This window comes from Rhinolophus hipposideros, assembly GCF_964194185.1.
Source record: "Rhinolophus hipposideros genome assembly, chromosome: 9".
Taxonomy (NCBI): domain Eukaryota; kingdom Metazoa; phylum Chordata; class Mammalia; order Chiroptera; family Rhinolophidae; genus Rhinolophus; species Rhinolophus hipposideros.
Window position 1 is genome coordinate 33,665,127 of NC_138055.1, and position 23,214 is coordinate 33,688,340.

At 34.6% G+C, this 23,214-nt stretch overlaps 1 protein-coding gene across 2 annotated transcripts in view; it reads left to right on the forward strand.

The window, feature by feature from the left end:
- The first annotated feature begins 1,386 nt into the window (after nucleotides 1-1,386).
- The window catches only part of LOC308502158 (solute carrier organic anion transporter family member 1B3-like), a 55,962-nt gene continuing 34,134 nt past the window's right edge, over nucleotides 1,387-23,214 (forward strand). For both annotated transcript variants that reach the window (XM_081059551.1, XM_081059550.1), the window contains exons 1-5: nucleotides 1,387-1,435; nucleotides 4,745-4,890; nucleotides 10,018-10,159; nucleotides 16,038-16,170; nucleotides 19,184-19,305. In XM_081059551.1, the coding sequence (XP_080915677.1) occupies nucleotides 4,804-4,890; nucleotides 10,018-10,159; nucleotides 16,038-16,170; nucleotides 19,184-19,305 (484 nt within the window). In that variant the 5' untranslated portion in view covers nucleotides 1,387-1,435; nucleotides 4,745-4,803. The remainder of the gene's footprint in view (nucleotides 1,436-4,744; nucleotides 4,891-10,017; nucleotides 10,160-16,037; nucleotides 16,171-19,183; nucleotides 19,306-23,214) is intronic.

Below are 23,214 nucleotides of genomic sequence, written 5' to 3' on the forward strand. Positions count from 1 at the left end.
GACCTATCTTGTAATGAATTGGTGCTTCACTATTCCATATGGAACATATTATATCCATCCACATTACATAAGAACTGCCCCTAAGTATCAAGCAAAAAAGAGTGTAATTTATGTTTTGAAAAAGTAAACTGCAGGCACATTTTAAAAATCACCTTAAATTATTCTCTATTTGGAAGCATTTTAAGTACCTTGGATAATCTGTTGTATTTGTATATTTAAAAAAAAATTCTTATGAGATCAAGTTAATTAAGTAAACAAATGTAAGTTATGCTCAGAAATAAAGTTCGATAACTCAACTTTCACAGAAAAAAATATTTTATAGATTCTGACAAATATAACCTTTAAAATACAGGAGTCTGGAACAGACTCTTAGAATAGCTAGTTAATTTTCTTCTGGTTGCCTAGGACAATGACCTGATGGTTAATCATTATTGGACTGGTTTTAAAAAACCTAACAAACTATTTAAAGGGAGATTTCAACAAAAGTTAAAGGGATGGAGCTGTTGCTGCTGCTGTAGAACTCTCATTCCAGGTAAGAACCTTTGAGATTTTCTAATTTTAATGTTTCTTTTATGTGAGAAAATTATACAAATTTCAAAGACAAAATATTTTGATGGACATGATAAACATTAAACATTTTATGCCTGTGTTTTCTACAAACTTATGTTCTAAGCCCTTAAAATCTATTAAATATCCCTTCTGGAGATGGATGATCCACAGGTTTATATATACTTTTAAAAATAAAATACAGAAAATCAGACATTCATAATCTAAAAATAAAATAAAAATAAAAATAATCTAAAAATAATCTAAAAATAAAATAAAAATAAAAATAAAGTTTGAAATCCTGTTCCCAGAACTTGAAGTCTGAGAAAATGGACCTCTCGTTACCTTCTCAAAATATGCTACAAGGAAATTATTTTCACTAACTACCTAGAATTATGAAATGTATTCCCTATTTCTTTTATCCTCTCTTAACTGGATAATTTGGGGTGGAGAGTTAGTTGGCCAACATGAAGAAATGGGATGAGTCTCAGAGTCACTTACCGACCTCTAGTTTCCTTTATTCAACTCAAGTTTGTTTCAAGGTGAGGAAAAAGAAAAATGTTCTCCCAGATAATTTTATCTCTGATTAAATGAAAACCTATATATATGCTTCAGCACAGTTCCTGATACAAATTAAGGACTCAATAAATGTTATTTCAATTCTCCCATTCAGAAAGGTGGTTACCCTTATAAGACAAATGTTATTGTCAAAGTAAGCGGAGGATGGGGGGGGGGAGTCTTTCCATAAGAGGGGTAAGAAGTTAATAAATGTTATTTTCCCATTTTCCTCCTCAGTTCCACAGGTATATGGTAAAAACTGGGTCACCTGATTGCACTGCTTTTATGATCCCTCAAGCAGTAAAAGCTTTACACAGATGAGCAGAGGCTGGTGAGATTCTTTCCTTCGCTCCACCTCAATCAAACTAGGCAGAATTGGGCTATTCTGTTCAAGGAAGAGTTGCAATGCTACATCTAAATGCCTGTGGTCCTGTCTTATAAACATATTGTATCCCCAAAATTCATTTATATGTCATGTATTTGGAATTCTGAGGAAAACAGTATGTCCTGAGGAAACTACATTAAATGTCTCCAAGTCAGGCTTAAAGTGCCATGTTGAAGTGGAAAGTTTGATGTTTAGAGTCAAGCCTATATTGATAGTCCAACTTTCTAATTACTTTGTAGTAACTTGTTCCAATTTAATCTTTCTCAGAAATGAGGGAGAGTAATAACGATATTACAGGCTATATTTTCCAGTGGAGTAGCAGTGTGGGAGAAGATTTTTTAATTGGGAGTAACTGGGAAAATATATAAGAGGGGTGACTCTGAGTAGAACTACAACCAAGAGATAAGGAAGAATATTATAGGTTCTAAGAGGAAATATAGAAGGTTGTTTTTTGTTTTTGTTTTTTTCCTGGGGACGTTGGTCCCACATGGCTGAAGGTGCTTATTGGGTGTATTGGGGAATGAGACTGAAAACAAGAGCTGGATTGAATTTGTGAAGAATCTCAAATAGGAAGTGTGAATTTTATTATGTGTGGAACAGGGGACCTCTGAAAGATTCTGAGGATACATATGATATGTATAGGATGGAGAGTGGGCTGAGAGACAGGATAATCATACGAGCAATTTAATCAATTGCAGTAAACATGGGTAAGAGTGGTGAGATAATAGCCTTCAAGAATATTTGTTCAGTAGCCAAAAAACAAACAAACAAACAAAAACAAACAAATAAACAAACAAAAACTTAAAGTTAAATGGTGACTATTTACTTTGCAAATCACAGAAATTTGCAATTGTGTGATTCACAATTAAAAAATGATTTTTCTAACATTTAAATTCTGAAGAAAGAAACAGAAAGAGGTATTCATGAAAAAAACAACATGAAATTTATCAAAAGCCTACTTATGATTTTGGGACCAACAAACTACCTATTTTCTCCTCACTCCACTACATTTAGTAACTGTACAGGTACAGGCATATATGGAGGACAGTCAAAAGTATAATAATAACTGAGATTCACTTAGATGAACACAGGTGTGGATTTCTGCATTCATGTCTCTGTTTACATACACTCATATATACAATAGGGATAATATCTTCAGATATTTATTATTTCCACATTTACACATTCATTAAACATACATAATATGTATTTATGGTCTTTGTTTATAATGTAGGGAATCAATAAACCCTTGTGGAATAGATTAATGAATAAAATACACAGTCAATCCGCATTATTTGTGGATAGTATGTTTATGAAATTGCCCACTCACTAAAACTTATTTGTAGCCCCCAAATCAATACTACAACACTTTAATGGTCATTCACATACCTGCAGTGTGTGGCAAAAATTGTGAGTTGTCCTACACATGTGTTTCCAGCTGAGGTCAAACAACGTATGGCTCTGCCTTCTTGTTTCAACTCTCATAAACAAGTGACTTTTTTGTAGCCTACTTAGTGCCCTATTTTTTTTTGTTTGTCCTTTTTGTTGGTGGTTTTGCTGTTAAAACAACTCTCAAGCATACTGCTGAAGTACTGTCTAGTGTTCCAAGTGCAAGAAAGCTGTGATGTGTCTGATGAAAAAAATGTATATGTTACATAAGGTTTCCTTAGGCATGAGTATAGTGTTGCTGGCCACAGATTCAACACTAATAGATCAACAATATAAATTAAATAAGGTGTCTTTAAACAGAAACATACAGGAAACAAGGTTATACATCAATCCATTGATGAGAATGTTGTGACCAGAGGTACTCAGGAACCTAACCCTGTCTTTTCCCTAGGAGCAGTGCTCACTGTTTGGTAATTTAGTTTTTACAGCAATTTTTTAGAACATTGCTACTGCAAATAAAGAGAAACAACTGTACATAGAATATATATCAAATATATTGTATCATTAATGCTTTATTGATAATCATATCTATGCTTACATGTGTTTCTATACAGAGATATTTTAGATATATAAATGTATGTTATGCACGTACATGTAAACAAGAATACATTTTTAAACCTCAATGAAGAACCTACAAATCTATATAAAGGAGCAAATCAAATAAACAAATTGACTGATTTTACTAGTCTTTAAAATAGGGGATTAATAATTCTCAAAATTATAATTCTTCTTGTACTTTGACCTCAAAACTCCAGTAGGATTGTATCCTACAGCTATGATCACACATAAGTAAAATGACATTTTAAATTTTCTAATGTGAAATAATTAGATACAACATAAATATTTATCAACATGAAACTAGCTAGATATATTATGGACAATTGAATACCCTACGCCATGTGAAAACTAAGGAAGTTATTTATTAATATAAAGTTAAGTGTATAAAGCAGAGTAAAAAGGTAGAGAACAGTGTTAATAGTATGCTGCCATTTGTGTTAAAACAGGAAAGTACTATGCATTTAATCTAAAAATGCATATTGTATTTCTGGGTAAGATTAACTAAAAGCTGACAATATTAGTGCTCTTTAAAATATGTCTTCTTGATCTTTTGCACTTTCAACTACATGCATATATTTTCTCTTCAAAAATAGATGAACAAAATTAAAATAAAGTAGGATCATTATGATGGTTATCTCAACCATGGCCAGAGTCTGTTTTAGAGGTAGAGTACAAATTCTTTTTTTAAATAAATTCAAAGTCTTCCTGCATTTCATGCCTGGTTCCAGAGACATCTCCTCTATGAAACATTCTTAGGCCATTCTAATTACAATTGATTACATCATTTTTCTACCCATTTTGACTGGTACAGGAAAGGCACTGTTTAGCACTTTGAAATAGGTAATTTCTGTTTAGCACCTATAAATAGGTAAATTCAACATATATTTGCCTTCTTAAATCTTATAATGTAGATATGTACAAAATAAAAACAAATTTCATTTCTGTAATTTAACAGTTTTGTTCATCTAATCTAGTGTATGATTCTGTATTATTTATTTGTTGTTTCAATTGTCTCTCCATCAATGTATCTTTCCAACTGAATTATAATCTCCCTAAAGCTAGGACTATGTGTGTGTGTGTATTTGTGTGTGTGTCCAGCATTTACCTAGCCCAGTGCTCAGGACATAGTAGGCCCTGAATGAATATTAGTGGTTTTCTGGATTGATTGATGTTGTCCTTGTGGCTTTTCTTGTTTCTGAGATGTATATTGTTGACGTGAAATCAACTATACTTTTTCTCCCTGAATAGGTCATCGTTTTGAACAAAACATCGGTGACAATTGAAAACATTCACATATCTTTAGTTCAATGATGGACAAAAATCAACATTTGAATAAGACAGCAGAGGCACAATCATCAAGGAAAAGCAAAAGTAGATGCTGCGATGGATTCAAGGTGGAACAAGTTTCATGTTTCCAAACTAAAATAAGGGAAGGGAAAATTTTTCTTTAAAGAAATATTCCTAGCATGCAGTTTTTAAAAAGAACATTATATTTCAAATTAGCGTTTTCAACTAAAGTATACATTGAAATATAAGAGTGATCCATATGTTGATTTAAATCAGTTTTAAATCTGAAGAAAAAAAAGACTTTTTGGTGATATTTCTGATGGCTTTAGTTTATTAATGATGAAATCCTTTAATATCTTCTCTTTGGTTCTTGATTGACCAAAAGACATTTATAAATATAATTAAAATAAGTTATTGTAAAATAGATATGTAAAAATAGTCTTAGAATTGACCTATAAATAGAAATTAATTAGTCTTATGAATCAATTTGTAGTCCTGACCTATTTAAATAATTTTTAGAAAACAGCATTTTTATTTTAATCACTTAAATTGTCTGATTGCTCTCTTCTATACAGGCACCATTCATGGGGCAGGGGGTCTATCCTAATGATTTAATAACCTCCCGAAGCCTCCCCCAATCTTAATACCATCACATTGGGGTTTGCATTTCAACATATAAATTTTGAGGGGATATAGACATTTAGCCCATAAAATACCCTTTCATTTTTAGCCTTTGTGTGTCCTTAGATCTAAAATGAATATCTTATAGATAGCATGTAGTTAGATCTTGTTATTTTATCCATCAGCCAATCTATGTCTCTTAATTGATGTGTTTAATCAATTTACATTTAGTGTAATTACAGATAGGGGAAGAATTACTATTGCCATTTGTTGGTTTCTTTCTCTTTTATCATTGCTTGTCCCTCATTTCCTCTCTTGCTGTATTCCTTTGTGTTTTATTGTTTTTGCATAGTGATATAATTTGATTCCTTTCTTATTTACCTTTATGCGTATCCTATAGATATGTTCCTTATGGGTACCATTGCCATTACAAAAAGCATCTTAGTCATAACAATCTATTTTAAACTGATAATAACTCTACTCTTTTACATATATGACTCCCTCTCACTTTACATTATTGATGATATGAATTATCCTTTTTATATAGCACAGACATTAACATAGATTTACAATTACTTCTTATGCTTTTTAAAATTTCTAAATCGGATTTATAAATAATTTACTCACCTATATTACAGTAATACAAGATTCTATATTTCCTTTACTAGGGAATTTTATATTTTATTATAGTTTTGTGTTGCTGTTTATCATCCATTCACTTTAACTTGTAGGACTCCCTTCAATATTTTTGTGGAGGAGAATCGACTGGTGATGAATTCCCCCAGGTTTCTTATCTGGGAAAGTCTTGATTTCTCTGTTCCTGAATTTTACTGGATATAATATTGTTAGTTAGCTGTCTTTCTTTCAGTACTTTGAATATTTCATCTCACTCCCTTCTAGATCGCAAAGTTTTTGCTGAGGAATCTGATGCTGATCTAATAGGAGTTCCCTTGTGATGAGTCACTTTTCTCTCACTGCTTTTAAGATTTTCTCTTTATGACTTTTGACCTCTTTATTATGATGTGTCTTGGTGTAAGTCTAATTACATTTATCCAAGATGCATTTGTTTGAATTTAGTGAATTTGTATGTATATTTCTCCTCAGATTTAGGGAAGTTTGGCCATTATTTTTTCAAGTAATTTCTCTGCCCCTTTCTATCATGTACTTTCTATCGTGTACCATAATGCATATGTTGTTCTGTTCAATGGTATAAGTCCTTTAGACTCTCTCCAGTTTCCATTCCTTTTATTTCTTTCTCTCTTTCTTTCTCTCTTTCTTTCTTTCTTTCTTTCTTTCTTTCTTTCTTTCTTTCTTTCTTTCTTTCTTTCTTTCTCTCTTTCTTTCTTTGTTTTTTCTTTCTTTCTTTCTTTTTTTCTTTCTGTCTTTAATTTTTTATTTTGTAATTTGCTCCTTTGACTCAGTCTCTAAGTTCATTGATTTTTTTTTTTCTGTCTGGTCAAGTTTAATGTTGAGTTCCTTTAGTGAAGTTTGAAATTAGGTAATGCATTTTTCAGTTCCAGAATTTCCCTTTGCTTCTTTATAGTTTCTATTTCTTTGTTAATATTCTAATTTTGTTTTTGCATCATTTTAAAAATTTTGTTTAGGTGTCTATCTGTGCTGTGTTTTAATCCCTTGAGCATTCTTGTGATGGCAACTTTGAAATATTTTTCTGGCAATTCATATATCTTTGTTTCTTTAGGGGACATTTATGGAGATTTAATTTGTTCCTTTAAATGTGTTATGATATCCTTTTTCTTTTTTTGTTTTGGCATTTGAAGAATCAGCCAACTCTCTCAGACTTTGTGGTCTGGTTTTGTACAGGGAAGACTTTCACTACTCAGCCAAACTAGAGATTCTGGAGATTTCTCAAACTTTCACTAGGTGCATGTCCTCTCTAGGCTATTTGAACAGATTCACCGGTTTCCACCTAGGAGCTTCTCCTGGTGTCTGTCTGATATACTGCAGCCTCTCTTGTTTTGTAGTAAATCATAATGCTGGCTCTCCATCTAGTGTGTATCTGTGGTACTGCAAATTCTGGTACATGTTCTATCATCTTTGTTCTGAGACCCTCAACCCGGCCGGCCACTCATTTTTGTCACTACTTGGATACAGACTAGTTTCTCCGTCAGTCCTCGTAAAAGTCAGCACATTGGACATAAATTCTATTTTTATCTCCTTCCAGGGAAAATATGGGGTTTGGGGTTTTGTCCCAATTGTACCAACCATGCTTGGAGGGGAAAAGGCTCTGGTAAGAGAGTGGAAGGTGTCACAAATTTTCCTACTGTGATTCCATATGGTTGGTTGGCTTCTCACTGTTTGGCATGCAGGGATATTTTACCTGATATCTGGTTTTTTCACAGAGGCATTTTTCAAGTTATTGTTGTTAAATCCATGTGTCCATGGGGGAAGGAGGGTAGAGGTTTCTAATTCTGTTATTTTGCTGACACCATTTCCACACACATTTTTTTTTTCATTTCTGATACCAATAACATGATTTTTGAAATGATTGGAACCTGAAAATTTTGCATTTCTGTTTTATGATGTAAGACTTAATATGATTCTGCAGTTGTCAGAATTGACTCCCCTTGAAGTCATAATTTTTGTCTCACTCCATTGGGCAAATTTAGTATTTTTCTCCTATGAGTCTTGTTCTTCCTTTTACCAGCTTAGTAAAACTGGTTTGGATACCCTTTTACCTTTTGTGTTTCATTCTTAGATGACTTTCTATATCTTATATAAGAATTATTATTTTTTCTAATACGTTGTATCATTTTATAGCTTTTCTCGAGTTCTTTCAACTTCATTAAAATTTTCCTATATATGAAGAAAAGTACATATATGTCGCCAACCATGGAAGAGCTGTAGTGGACCTTGTATCTCTGTTCTTTAGCATAGCCTCATGTAAGGCACATAGCAGGTTCTGGCTAGATAAAAGTTCAACAAATATTTTTTGAACATCTCTGTGGCAGGCACTAGTCTAAGCACTGAAGATATAACAGTGAACAAAAAAAAAAAACAAAACTCTGCTCTGAAAAAGGTTATATTCAAATAAAGGCAATGTACATTAAACAAATAAAGAAATGAAATATAATATGAGGGGAAAGTGGTGTAATTTTAAATAGGTTGGTCGAGGAAAGCCTCACTGTGAAGTTATGTTGAGAAAGAACCTCAAAGATGTGAAAGAGTGAGTGATAGGAATATGACAATGGGGAAGAGCTTTCTTGCAGGAAGAAAAGCAAGAACAAAGAACCGGAGGCCATGTAATCAACCTGGAATGCTCAAGGTACAGCAAGAAAGCTAGTGTAGCTAGACAGGATTGCGCACGAACTAGAGCAACAGAAGATGAGACGAGGCAGGTAAAAAAGGAGTATTTGTGGGGAAGGGACATTCAGTGGGAAAGGCCAGATCATTTAGGGTCTTGCAGGCCATTGGAAAAACTAGATATTACTGACTGAGAGGAGTGTGGTAGCATGATCTAACTTTCATTTTGAAAGAATTTTTCTAGCGACTGTGTTGAGAAGAGACTGTAGGGGGATAAAAACAGAAGATCTAATAGGAGGCAAATGCAATAATCCAGACTAGACATGATAGTGGCTACCCCTGCTAGTATAGGAGGTAATGAGAAGGGCTTCACTAAATCAGCATCGCCAGCTTTATCAGAACACCATAGACTCAGTGGCTTAAACAGAAGAGATGTATTTCTCACAATTCTAAAGATTGCAAATCTGAGATCAGGGTACCAGCATGGTTGGATTCTAGTAAGAACCCTCTTACTGGTTTTCAGATGGTTATCTTTTTGTTGGGTCCTCATATGGCAGAGGGAGAGAAAGAAGTAAACTTTTAAAAAGACACTAATCCGGTCGTGTGGGTTCCACCCTCTTGACCTAATTAACTCCCAATTATTCCATCCCCAAATATCATCTCTTGAGGATTAGGGTTTCAATGTATGAATTGGATGGAGGGACACAAACATGCAGTACTAGAGGCAAAAAGAATTTACTTATGGGTATTTACTTTATGAGTGTGGGCTGTAAGAAGGATTAATCAATAAATTTTGTTAAAATGAAATTGAAAATATAATTTATAACCACTGAAGTTAAAAATTACTTTTTTATAACATCAAATATACTGCTTTGTTTTCTTCATTTTAATTTGGATTTCTCCAACAGTGATGTTTAATAAATTAAAATAAGTTCCACGTTTCAGCTGGCTTCCTGGAAATGCTATGTTTCAGAATGTCTGGCCATTCCCTTCACAGTTAGCCTATGTTATTCACTTGGAAATAAATAATAGCTTATCATCATGACCATCTCAGCCCATAATCTATTTACTTATCAATCAGTTAATGACATTAACTTAAAAAAAATATTGTCTGTACTGCTCTAATAATCTGATGTGATAACCAAGTTAGAAAATGATGCTTTTTCAGTACAATGATGCTAACGTTAAAAGGATTAAGAAGTACCAATTGGTATAGAGAAAAGATAGGTATTTTTTTATGATAACGATATTGTTTTAAGTAAAGAAAAAAAGCTATTTTAATCCTGTGTACATATACACATTACGTAGTTCTGTGAGTAAGCATTTTTCCTTTAACTTCTGCTTTTTCTTAGATGTTCTTGGCAGCCCTGTCATTCAGCTTTATTTGTAAGGCATTTGCTGCAGCCATTATGAAAAGCAACATCACTCAAATAGAAAGGAGATTTGAAATACCATCTTCTGTTGCTGGCCTCATAGATGGAAGCTTTGAAATTGGTAATTTTTATTTCTATTTTGATTAGTAGTTAGTAACCAGATTTTCAGAGATAAAAACTGTTCATACGTGCTCTACACCAGTGGTTCTCAACAAGGGGTAAAATGGCCCCAGTGGTAATATCTGGAGACATTTTTGATTGTCATAATTGAGGGGAGAAGAGATGCTAATAGCACCTACAAGCAGTCAAGGTCAGGGATGCTGTTAAACATCTTACAATGTACAGACAGGCCCACAACAAAGAATTATCCATTCCAGAATGTCAATAGTGCAGAGATTGAAAAACCCAGACCGACAGAATCTCTTTATTTGCGAACAGATACTTTGCAGGACTTTACCTTCTCTGTCTCAAGATTCCCTACTGTAAAATGGATTGGGGAGAGGATTATGATTCTTATGATTTGAGGAGCAAGGAACAGCTTTGGAGAAAACTATGTTGCATTTCTACTGTTTAAATGGGTATAAAATTTGGGGTTAAAAGTCTCTTTTTTTAGATTGAATATGTTGCTTTGTTGTCTTCATTTTAATTTAGATTTCTCCAATAATAGTGAGGTTTTCTATAATTATTGAACATCGTTTTATTTTATAAATTGGCAGCTCATTACCTCTGCCCATTTTTCTTTTTAAAAAGATTTTTATTAAAATATAGCTAACATAAAATATTACATTAGTTTCAGGTATACATCATAGTTATTCAACAGTATCCACTTGGCACTATACAGAGTTTTATCACATTGTTGAGTATGTTCTCTATGCTAAAGACATGATCATCGTGATAAGTCCAGCAACCATCTGACACTACCATGCTATCACAATATTATTGACTATATTTCCTATGCTGTATTTTGCAATCCCCAAGACTTGTTTGTTTTATTTCTAGAAATTTTGACCTCTTATTCTTTATCTTTCCCATCCTTTCAAAATTTTTCAATTAGAGTTGACATTCAATATTATTTTATTTATATTAGTTTTAGGTATATAGCGTAGTGGTTAGACATTTTTATAATTTAGGAAGTGATCCCCCTGACTAGTACCCACCTGGCACTATCCATAATTACCATATTATTGATTATATACCCTATACTTTACACCCCCATGACTATTTTGTAACTACCAATTTGTATTTCTTAATCCCTTCATCTTTTTCACCCTGCCCCCAAACTCCCTTCTATCTATCACCCCAATAGATTTATTACTCATCTGACACCATACATAGTTATTACAATATTATTGACTATATTCCTTATGCTATACCTACATCCCCATAACTACTGTGTAACAATCAAAATGTACTTCTTAATCACTCCTCCTTTTCACTTACTCCCAACCCCCTTCCCATCTGGCAACCATCAAAATGTTCTCTGTATCTGAGTTTGTTTCTGTTTCGTTTGTTTGTTTTATTCTTTAGATTCTACTTATAAGTGACATCATATGACATTTGTCTTTCACTGTCTGACTTACTACTCTCAGCACAATACCCTCTATGTCCATCCATGATGTCACAGAAGGCAAGATTTTGTTCTTTTTTACGTCTGAGTAATATTCCATTATATATATGTACCACCTCTTCTTTATCCAGTCATCCATTCAGGGACACACAGGTTGTCTTCATATCTTGGCTATTGTAAATAATGCTTCAAGGAACATATGGATGAGCATGTCCCGTTGAATTAGCATTTTGGGTTTCTTCAGATAATTACCCAGAAGTGGGATTGCCAGGTACTTTTTTGTCTCTTGTTATAGTCTGTTTTAAAGTCTATTTTGTCTGGTTTAAGTATTGCTACCCCAGGTTTTTTGTTTGTTTCGATTTTCATGAAATATCTTCTTACATCCCTTTGCTTTCAGTCTATGTGTGTCTTTCAATCTGAAGTGAATATCTTGTAAGCAGCATATGTAAGGGTCTTGTTTTCTTATCCATTCAGCCACCCTATCTTTTGATTGGAGCATGTACATTGAAAGTAATTGTTGATAGGTATGTATTTATTGCCATTTTATTATCCATATATATTTTTTTCCATTTTAAAGAAGTCCCTCTAAGATTCCTTGTAATACTGGTTTGATAGTGATGAACTCCTTTAGTTTTTTCTTGTCTGGGAATTTCTTTACCTCTCCGTCGATTCTAAATGATAGCTTTCCTGGGTAGTTGTAAGTCCTTTCTTTTCATCACTTTGAATATTTCCTGCTAGTCCCTCTGGCCTGCAAAGTGTCTGTTGAGAAATCAGAGCTGGTGGCCTTATGGAAGCTCCCTTGTAGGTAACTAACTGCTTTTCTCTTGCTGTTTTTAATATTTTGTCTTTAACTTTTGGCATTTGAATTATGATGTGTCTTGGTGTGGGCCTCTTTGGGTTTATCTTGTTTGGAACTCTTTTGTCTTATATGTCCATTTCCTTCACAGGGTTAGGGAAGTTTTCATCATTATTTCTTCAAATAGGTTTTCAATTCCTTGCTCTCTCTCTTCTTCTTCTGGTACCCCTATAATGCGAATATTGTTATGCTTGATGTTGTCCCAGAGGCCCCTAAACTGTCCTCATTTTTCTGGATTCTTCTTTCTTTTTGCTGTTCTGATTGGGTGTTTTCTGCTACCTTATTTTCTAAATCAGTGATTTGATCTTCTTCTTCATGTAATCTGTTAATTCCCTGTGAGGTGTTTTTTATTTCTGTTATTGTAATCTTTATTTTTGACTGATTCTATTTTATGTTTTCTATCTCCATTTTTACGTGTCCTAGCTCTTTGTTGAAGTTCTCATTGAGATCATTGAGCATCCTTATAACCAATGTTTGGAAACCTGCATCTGATAGATTACTTGTCTCCATATTGTTTAGTTTCTTTTTGGGGGGAACTTTGTTCTGTTCTTTTATTTGGAACATGTATTTGTCTCCCCATTTTGGCTGCCTCCTTGTGTGTGTTTCTGTGTATTAGGTAGGGTTGCTATGTCTCCCTGTCTTAGTAGAGTGGCCTTATGTAGTAGGTGTCCTGTGGGCCTCAGTGGTGCAATCTTCCTAGTCACTTGAGCCACGTACTCCAGGCATGCCTGTTGTGTAGGTTGTGTTTGCCCTCCTCTTGTTGTTGAGCCTTGGTTACTATTTGCATGTAAGTGGGAGGTACTGACCCTCGGGCTCCTTAGTCATGAGGACTGGCCTTTACTACAGTGGAGGAGTTGTGGTGCAGGGGCTGACCCTATAGAGCAAGATCTGCCTCAGCACAGGTGCCTGCCCAATCTGCCCCTTGTATGTGTCATCTTTGGAGGTGGCTGGGTTACTCTCCAGCTGGTTTTGAAGATGGCTGCTGGGCGCACCAGCCCCTGAGCCACTTTGGAGGCGACACGCTGCAGGTCAAGTTTAGCCACAGCCCATGCCCCACCTGGTAGGAGGCACAAAGAAATACACAGATGGCCACCACCCATGCTGTGCTTGGAAGTATTTGGAGAGGATAAGCCATGAACCAAGGCTGGCTTCTTCTATTGCTGGGCTTAGGGCTGCTCAGCCAGAGGTACAGGACATGCTGAAGCCAGATGTTGCTTGTCTGGGTTCTGTGAACCTTTGAGAGACCCTAGGAAAGTCTGCAGCATGAGCCAAGGCAGGCAGTTTGTACAAAAAAGCCACTGAAAGCAGCTTGGGTGTGCCTGAATGTTGGATGCGGCAGGGTCTTAAATTACCAGGATATGGTGAATGAACAGCATTAGATAGCTTCAGGGGGACTCAGATAGGGCAGCCACCTATGCCTGCACGCTTGGAAGGGAGAGGGCTCTACAAAGAAACAATGGCCTCCACCAGCTCTTCCATCCATGAGAAAGCTGCCCCTCTAGCCCCTGTCCTTAAGCCAGACAACTCAGTTTTCCACCATATGTCGTTGCCACCTTTCCAGCTGCAGCCTCATGCTGGGGCTCAGAGCCAGTGATTCGATCAGTGGGTAAGTCTTTGTGCAGTCCCTTTAAGAAGAGTAGCTAGGAGTGAAGCCACCTGCTGTCTCAGTCACAATCTCCACTATTTTTCACAGCCAAAAATTATGGGGACTTCTCTCCCTGGCACTGGAATCCTGGGCTGGAAAGAGCCTGGGACCCCTCATTCCTCCAGGGGGGCACCTCTGCAGTCAAGATATCCCTCCCAATTTTTAATGGTCACATGTGGATGTGGTCAGCCTGTTTAGTGTCTGCCCCTCCTGCCAGTCTCAAGGTGGCTTCATCTGCATGTCTTTAGTTGTAGGGCTTCAGTTTAGCAAGATTTTAGACGATTCTCAATGATAGTTGTTTTGTAATTTAGTTGTAATTTTGATGTGTTCATGAGAGCAGGTAAACTCAGCACTTACCTACTGTGCCATCTTGACCAAAACCCATTTTTTTTACTATGTAATAACTTAAAAGACTCAAAATTAAGTCTGTTGTCTTTTAACTTTATTTAAAATATATTTAGATATTAAGTATTTAAAAAATAATTGTATAAAAGAAGACCCATCTATTTGTTATTAATTTTGCCTTTTCATGATTCAGAAAATATTACACCTTAAATATCCTTCACTTTTTCCTCTCCCTGGTTTAATGAAATCATCTATGCCTTTAGTATTAGACTGTTATTAGCTTTAAATTGTAATTTCCTGTATGTCTTTTTTATTAGAAATTGATTATTAATATTTTTGTTAAACCTTATAGCTATCTAATAGTAAGTATTTGGATGTGGCTATAAGTTTTACAAGTTTCTTTTCTTACCACTCTTTCTTAAATCTTCTGACTTCAAGTCTCATATTTAGTTTATCTGAAGTATATCTGCCAGTAGTTATTTTTTTCCAGAAATAATTGAAAGCATGACATAGTATCTGAGCCCTTGCTTGCTGGAAAATATATTTATTTGGCGATTTTCTTCCTATGAGTTTTTTTTCCTAAAATTTTACCTTTTTTCCTTATGTTTCATCAATGTTCTCTGATGCCATCTTCCATCTTAACATTTCAAGCCCCAATACGTACATTTTTTCTATGATATTTTTAATTTACAACAATACTTTATCGTTCTCTTATTATTTTTAGTCTGCTTGTTCTTGTTTTATGGATTCCCTTTTATCTATAGAGATACTAACTAGATTTTTTCCAAAGTTTCTTCTCTTTTTAGTTTTCTTATTTAACTGTTTCTTTACGGGTTACTTTATATGCCAGTTCACTTTGGTACTTTTATTTCATGCTATTTTTTTTCCCCATCAAATGTTCAGTAATTTTTGGTTGTTGTCTGCTTGTGATTATATATATTGCTCTGGGTGGATCAGAACTGGCTGTCACTCCTGCATTTGGAATACTCTTCTTTCCCTTTTAATCTAAATAATTTGTACTCAACATTAAATTTCAAGTGTCCCCTCTTCCAGGAAATTTTTCTGAAACCCTTAATTAATTTAAACTCTCCCTTTCTGTGGTCTAACTTATTACTGACATGTAAGTTTCTTGAGGATAGATACCTTGGTTCATTCTTTTTTTATATTCCTGGCACATAACACCATGACAGGTACTTAACTGGAATTTGAAGAATGTTAGAAGTGAATGAATAAATGTATGAATAAATGCCTTTCCCTCAGGTCAGGAATATTCCCTCCATTTATTCTCCATTCCAATATAAACCAGTTAACTCCAAATTCTTCAATAAAATTTTGCTTCACTAATATTGCCAAGTAATTCAGGTATTTTCTTTTGTATCTGAAACATATTCTGTGTATTATTAATACCATAAACCTTTATAGTAAATAGTTTAATGTAAGTGAGTTTCATCTTCTTAATTAAATTACATGGTCTTATGTTCTATTTTCATTCATTCTGGGGCCTTCCATTCTACTGGACATAGAATTGGACTCAGTCAACATTTGCTATAATAAATCATATAAAAATGATTTTGTTCTTTTTCTAGGAAATTTGCTTGTGATTGTATTTGTGAGTTACTTTGGATCCAAACTACACAGACCAAAGATAATTGGAATTGGTTGTTTCATTATGGGAACTGGAAGTATTTTGACTGCTTTGCCACATTTCTTCATGAAATAGTAAGTGTTAAACAATTCAGTGCAATTAATTACCATCTTCTTGTAAATTAGCAGTACAATTTTATTTTCTCCTTTTAAATAGTAGTCACCTTTTGAGAAGACTATCCACTAAGTATATGTAGAAATGAAATTGATTTTTTGTGTGATAATTAGTTTATTGATTTATTCACTCTGGCTTTCACTGAATTTGAAATATAAATAGTACTAAAGAAGGTCTACAATTTCATAGGAAATAAATAAGGTCTTTTTGACTTTTTAATACAATATATATATTTCACATCTTTGCCTACAAGATTTTATTACATAAACTTCACCACTCAATGTACTGCAGTACGGGTTTTCTTACTACCATATCCATTGAAATTGTTCTTCTTAAGGTCACCATGTAGTTATGATTAGAGTCAGACATTAATGACAGAAAAACCTAAAATAGTGGTGGTTTCAATAAGATAGAAGCAAGTTTATTTTCCACATAAAAGTTAAAGTAGCCATCCCAGGAATGGTAAGTTCCTGCTTATTTTTATCATATTGCTCTGCCTTGCATGGCCTCGACTTTATGGTCCAAATTGTAACAATGCTGTTCTAAGCAAAAGGATGGAAGAAGGTAAAACCAACAAGAAGAAATAGAGTGTACAGAGGCTGGGGCTTAAAAACTAATTTCAGAAGCATAACACTTCTATTGATTTGACATTGGCCAGACTTTATTACATTTTATATCCAGATATAGACATTGAAAAAAATAGACTTTATTTCAGGCTGCCATGCTACCAGCTACTAGCTAAATCCCACCTTCCATTGCAATGGAAAAGGGGAAGAATGGATATTGAGACAATGAGCAGGTAACTGCTAAAGACATTGGTTACGTACTTGTTGCAAAAGCCGATAGTCATGCCTTTAGCTACCATATTAATTTCTTTTTTTTCTTCTCTATATTTGACCCTCATAAGTACTTTTTTCTTCCTGGTACTGGTCCTTCTTATTTTCATTGTATTATTCTCTCCATTTATTTCCTATCTTTGTGGATTCTTCATCATGCCCATCTTTTTGTTTTGCTGGTGACACCATAATGTCAGTCCCCCTTAGATCCCTCTTCAATCTTCTTCACTTTTCATTCTAGAGGATTTGTATGGAGTAAATGCAACTATCAGCTATACATGGTATTACACTCAAGATCTATATAATCAACCACCTCAGAGGTGTCTCAAAACTAACATTCTACAAGCATTTCCCATCCATGTATTCAAAACTGAATTCATCCCTGTGCCAAAATTAGCTCAGGTTTTTCCCAGTCACTCTTTCAATAATGATTCATTTAACCACAAAGAAACTCAAACCAAAGTCAAGGGCATCATCCTAGATTCCTTCTTTATTTCAACACAGAGGACAGGTGGTCACCAAATCTTGCTTATTCTAGCTCCTATCTGTCAAAGTTGTACCCTCCTTTCAACCACTGTCCCTAACCTAGCTGAGGCTGCCCTCACATCTGGCCTGGACTTCTTGTCTCCTTTCTCAACTCCAGTCTAACTTATATTGTATACGAGAATATTCACATCTAATTATTTTAGTCCTGCTTAAAAGTCCCAGTTTTCTAGAGCAGTGTTTTTTCAAACTTCAGATTCTGAACAACTATAGGACCCAAAAACTGATTCAGATTATTGAGACCAATAATTTTTAATAGAGTATGATAGAACAGAATAAGATAAAATAGAAGAATATATAATGTGAGTGGGAACAAATATAGTTCTGTGAAACTTTTGGTTGTATATTTGTGAGCCTGTCTGTGTGTGTGTGTGCATCAACATATATATGTATTGTGATTGTGGTGCAAAATGCATTTTTTATTGTTGGTCACAGTCAAAAATATTAAATGCCTCTTGCCTATGGATGAATCTCTAAACTCATTTACATATACAGGTTGATCATTGGTTTGGTCCTTGACTATCTTTCTAACTTCATCTCATACTACTCTGCACCATTGAGGACCACACTCCATACCTGCAGTTTTCCAAATGTGCCCTAATACATCACACGTTTGCACATGGTGTTTTTTACAACCTTGAATACTTTTTCTGCTTTGTCTACCTATTACACTCCTATCTATGCTCAAGATTCATCTCACATGTTATCTTCACTGGGAAGTCTTCTCTAATCCACCCCTTCCCCAACTTCAAGTAGAGCTGATCATTGTTTTTTTCTTTTTGACATCTCAGGACCTGCTATACTAAATTTATATCTTTTATCTTAGAGGGTATAAAATTCCCTAAGTACAAAAACTGTGTGTTTTATTTCTTGTTCTTTGGAGTTTAATATAATGCCTGGCATGAAGTAGGCTGCCCTTGGAACTCACGAGTTACCTCAGTTTGTTGGATATCAGCATTAGTCCTTATTCTAGCTCCATCTTTGTTTTTCATATTAAGTTCCTCCTAATCAAATTGAAATGGATTAAAACTTTTTAAACTAACTTTTGAAGAGTCAGGTTTCGGACTGTGTGTGTGTGTGTGTGTGTGTGTGTGTGTGTGTGTGTGTGTGCGTATGAAAGATAATCAGATAATTCTATTATTGATAGAAAATGTAGATGAATCAGCATGCATTACACATTGATTTGGAAAACACTGCTCTAAATTTTATTAAATGTTATAAAGTTTATCAGACAGTTCAGATTGTGACCATCTTTGCAGTTAATTCAAAAGGATGGATAGATACAGTTAGAAGTTTAAAAAACATAAAACAAGGATAGTTCATATCTTGACCAGAATATAAGCACTCTTAGAATGACAGTAACACAATAATCTACCTTGCCTGGATAGTACTAATGATATTTCTTACTGAACACTCTCATTTCACTTTTATTCATTACCTCTCCTAAAATACAGGCTGGGAAATTGACAGAGCGGATTATAATAATTTGGAGGAGAGAATGGTGCAAATAAAGAGGAAAATTCCTCTGTGTTTCTGGGAATAGTAAAATATTCAATAGATAAGCAACATTTTAAATCTAGTGATGTCCTTACAGTTACAGGTTTTCTAAAGAAACGAATATTAATCCATCAAATAATTCAACATCAAGCTTATCTACCTGTCAAATTAATCAACATTTGTTACTCAATAAAACATCACCTGAGATACTGGACAAAGGTAAGAATTGAAATGACATTAGTGAATATTAGTATGGCTAATAAAGATTCTAAAATGAATCATTGTAATTACATCTGTAAAATTGCAATAATAATCAGCAAAATTGATTTAAAACAAACAGGAAAAAATTCAGCTTACAATAGTGTATAGAACTAATAAAGCTTTTAGAAGTAATAAAAAGGGGAATATTTTGATAGGAAATTGGCAGAGAATATATGCATTTAAGATAAAGAAGAGGGTGGACATCAGAAACATGGTGGCTTGAGGAGACCTCCTTGGTCTCTCCCCTAGCAGTTACAACAAGTTGGACAGCTATAACTCAAGAAAGAATTCCCTGTGCAACAAACTAACATGTCTGAGAGATCCACATATTGAAATATCTGAAGGTAGGCAAATTGGGCAAACCAGAGAGAAGCAAAAGGAGAAGAGCAGAGATGGGTTAGAAGACACAACCTGTAGCTCACTGCCATGGGTATAGTTCAGAGTTCACTGTGGGTCCCAGGAAAGGGGAGAATTCAGGGTGCAGTTGCACTCTCTGTGGCCCCAAACATACTATCCTGAGTGACCAGCAGCATATAATATGGCTGAATCCAGAAATCAGGGCAGAGAACTCCAGGAAAAGACCAAAAACAGAAGTGTGGTAGCTGTGGGCTAGCAGTCCTCACTGCCAGGAAAAAAACAAAGCCACAGAGCCTGGCCAACAAAGCCCACTGAAGAAACTGTAGTGGTGAGTGTCAGGTTAAAGAGCAAAATATCTACAGCCCTCAGAAGTAGAGAGACTGTTTCTAAGAGGAAGACACACACTGAGGTTAATCCCAGTGACAAAATTGAAGATATAGAGGTGAGGCATCTGTGGTCTGGTAGTTACCATTACTCAGAGGAGAAAAAAGCCAAAAACACTAGCAGCCTTTCCCAGTCCACCCCACCCCCCACCCTTCATGGCTGATCACAGTAAGGGCACCCAGAGCTGCTCAGGTAGCACAGCTCTACATTTGGTTGCAGGGACAGCACTGGGATCAGGGACTCAGAACCCCATTGTCCTCTACATTTTCCCATATGGGTGGTGTCCTGAGACCAAGGTGACCTGGTCACAGAGGAGTAACCCACCTCCCCAGGGGTTACATGGGGTCTCCCACCACCCAGCAGAGATCCAAAAGCAAGCTAGAGCAGTACACAAAAAAATAAAACTCTCCAGTATTACCTACTGGAAAACAAAAAAAAGACCTCTTCTTATCAACCTGCTACAGAATTCTTTCCCATAGACACCTAGGAAAAGAAATAATCCATCAATTACCATGAACCACCAAGGTAAAAAGGTAGCTCAGAAAGAATATTTTTAAAAAATCAAGAAAATAAACTTAAAGACATGGAAATATGTGACTTAAATGACAGAGAATTCAAGATTGCTGTTCTGAAAAAAACTCAACAAGATGAAAGAAAACTCAGAGAAGCAGTTTAATGAACTCAGAAATAATAGCAATGAACAAAATGAATACTTTACCAGAGATTGAATTTTTGAAAAAGAACCAAATAGAAATTCTGGAGCTGAAGAATTCAATAAAAGAGATGAAAAATGAAATAGTGAGCTTCGGAAATAGAGCTGACCAGATGGAGGAAAGAATGATATTGAAGATAGAAATCTGAAAATGACACAGATGGGTGAAAAGAGAGACTTGAGAGTTATAAGAAATGACAGAACTCTACAAGAATTATCTGACTCCATCAGAAAGAGCAATATAGGAATAATGGGTATACCAGAAGGAGAAGAGAGGGAGAAGGTAACAGCATATTCACACAATCGATGAGAACTTCCCAAACCTATGGAAAGAACTAGATCCTTGGATCCAAGAAGAAAACAGAACACCTAGTTATCTCAATCCTAAAAGGCCTTCTCCAAGACACATTATATTGCAACTGTCAAAAATTAATGACCAAGAAAGAATTTCAAGGCAGCCAGGAAAAAGAGGACTGTAATTTATAAAGGAAAGCCCTTTAGATTGTCATCATATTTTTCAGCAGAAACTCTACAAGCCAGGAGGGAGTGAAACCAAGTATTCAAACTATTGAAAGAGAGAAATTACCAGGCAAGAATAATATATCCAGGATATACATAATATATCCTTTAGGTATGGAAGAGTAATAAAGACATTTACAGGTACAAAGAATCTGAGGGAGTTTTCCACAACAAGGCCTGAATTATAGGAAATATTAAAGGAAGTTATTCTAACTAAAACAAAAATCCAAAAGGATACAAATCTATGAGTAAGATGACTAATAGATAGAAGCAGGAAATGGCAACCCCCTACACAGAATAGGGCATGATACACTTAAATACAACATAAAGATTAAAGGAGATAAAAACACTTTAAAAAGGAAAAGAGGAGAAGACAATTTGCTTCTGCAACTTGGAAATGAACTTAGAGCATAAATAGGGATAATTTGTAACAATAAAAACATAAAAGGGGAGTAGTAAAGGTCTGAATTTGCAAAGGGGAAGCTAAGATGCATGCTGAAGAAATAAGAGCTACTGGAAATGTGAAATTTTCTTTTACCTAAACATAATGGTAACCACCAAAAAAAAAAAAAAAAAGAATTTCAGAACTAAGATACATAATATAAAAAATAAGAAACAGAGGAATAAATCATAGAACACCACCAATCTAAAATAACAGAGAGAAACACAAAGGCAAAGAAACAATGGCAACACCAAACTATAGGAAAACAAAAGATAAAATGGCTACAGGAAATTCTCATATATATTAACAATCACCCTAAATGTAGATGGATTGAACTTATAAAACAAAAAAGAGGCACCAAGTAGCAGATTGGATAAAAATAAAAAATAAAAAATAAAAATAAAAAGCAACCATATGCTGCCTTCAAGAGACACATCTGACCTACAAGGACAAATACAGACTCAAAGTAAAGTGTGGAAAAAAGTACTCCAAGCAAAAGGCATTCAGAGAAAAGTAGGTGTAATCGTACTTATATCTGATGAAATAGACTTCAAAATAAAAAAGGTAACAAGAGACAAAGATGGACATTTTATAATGATAAAGGGGACAATACATCAAGAAGACATAACACCAATATATATGCTCCCAATTAGAACCCACCAAAATATATAAAGTAGCCACTAACAAAACTAAAGGGGTAAACTGACAAAAACACAATTATTGTTGGGGACCTAAATACCCCATTGACAGTTATGGATAGGTCATCCAAACAGAAAGTCAGTAAGGAACTATCAGCCTTAAATGACACATTAGACCAAATGGACACAATCAACATTTACAGTAACTTTCATCCCAGGACACCAGACTACATTCTTTTCTAGTGCACATGGAACATTCTCAAGGATAGACCATATATTGGGACACAAAACTAGCTTCAAAAATTTTAAGAAGATTGGAATGATAGCAAGCATATTCTCTGACCACAATACTTTGAAATTGGAGAGCAACTGCAAAAAGAAAGCAGGAAGAACTACAAATATGTGGAGATTAAAGAACATGCTACTAAATAAAAAATGGATAAAAGAAGAAATAAAAGGAGACATCAAAAGATACGTAGAAACAAATTATTGGGACACGAAAGTGGTAATAAGAAGGAAATTGATATCATTACAAACCTATCTCAAGAAACTAGTAATATCTCAAATAAACAAGTCAGCATTATATCTTCTAGAACTAGAAAAAGAAGAACAAATGAAAGCCAGTCAGCAAAAGAAAGAAAATAAGAAAAAAATTAGAGCAGAATTAATTGAAAAAGAGGACAAAAAGATAATAGAAAAAAATGTGACAAAAAGCTGGTTCTTTAAAATGATTAATAAAATTAACAAACTCCTGGCTACACTCACTAAGGAAAAAAAGAGAAAAGACACAAATAAAATCAGAAATGAAAGAGAAG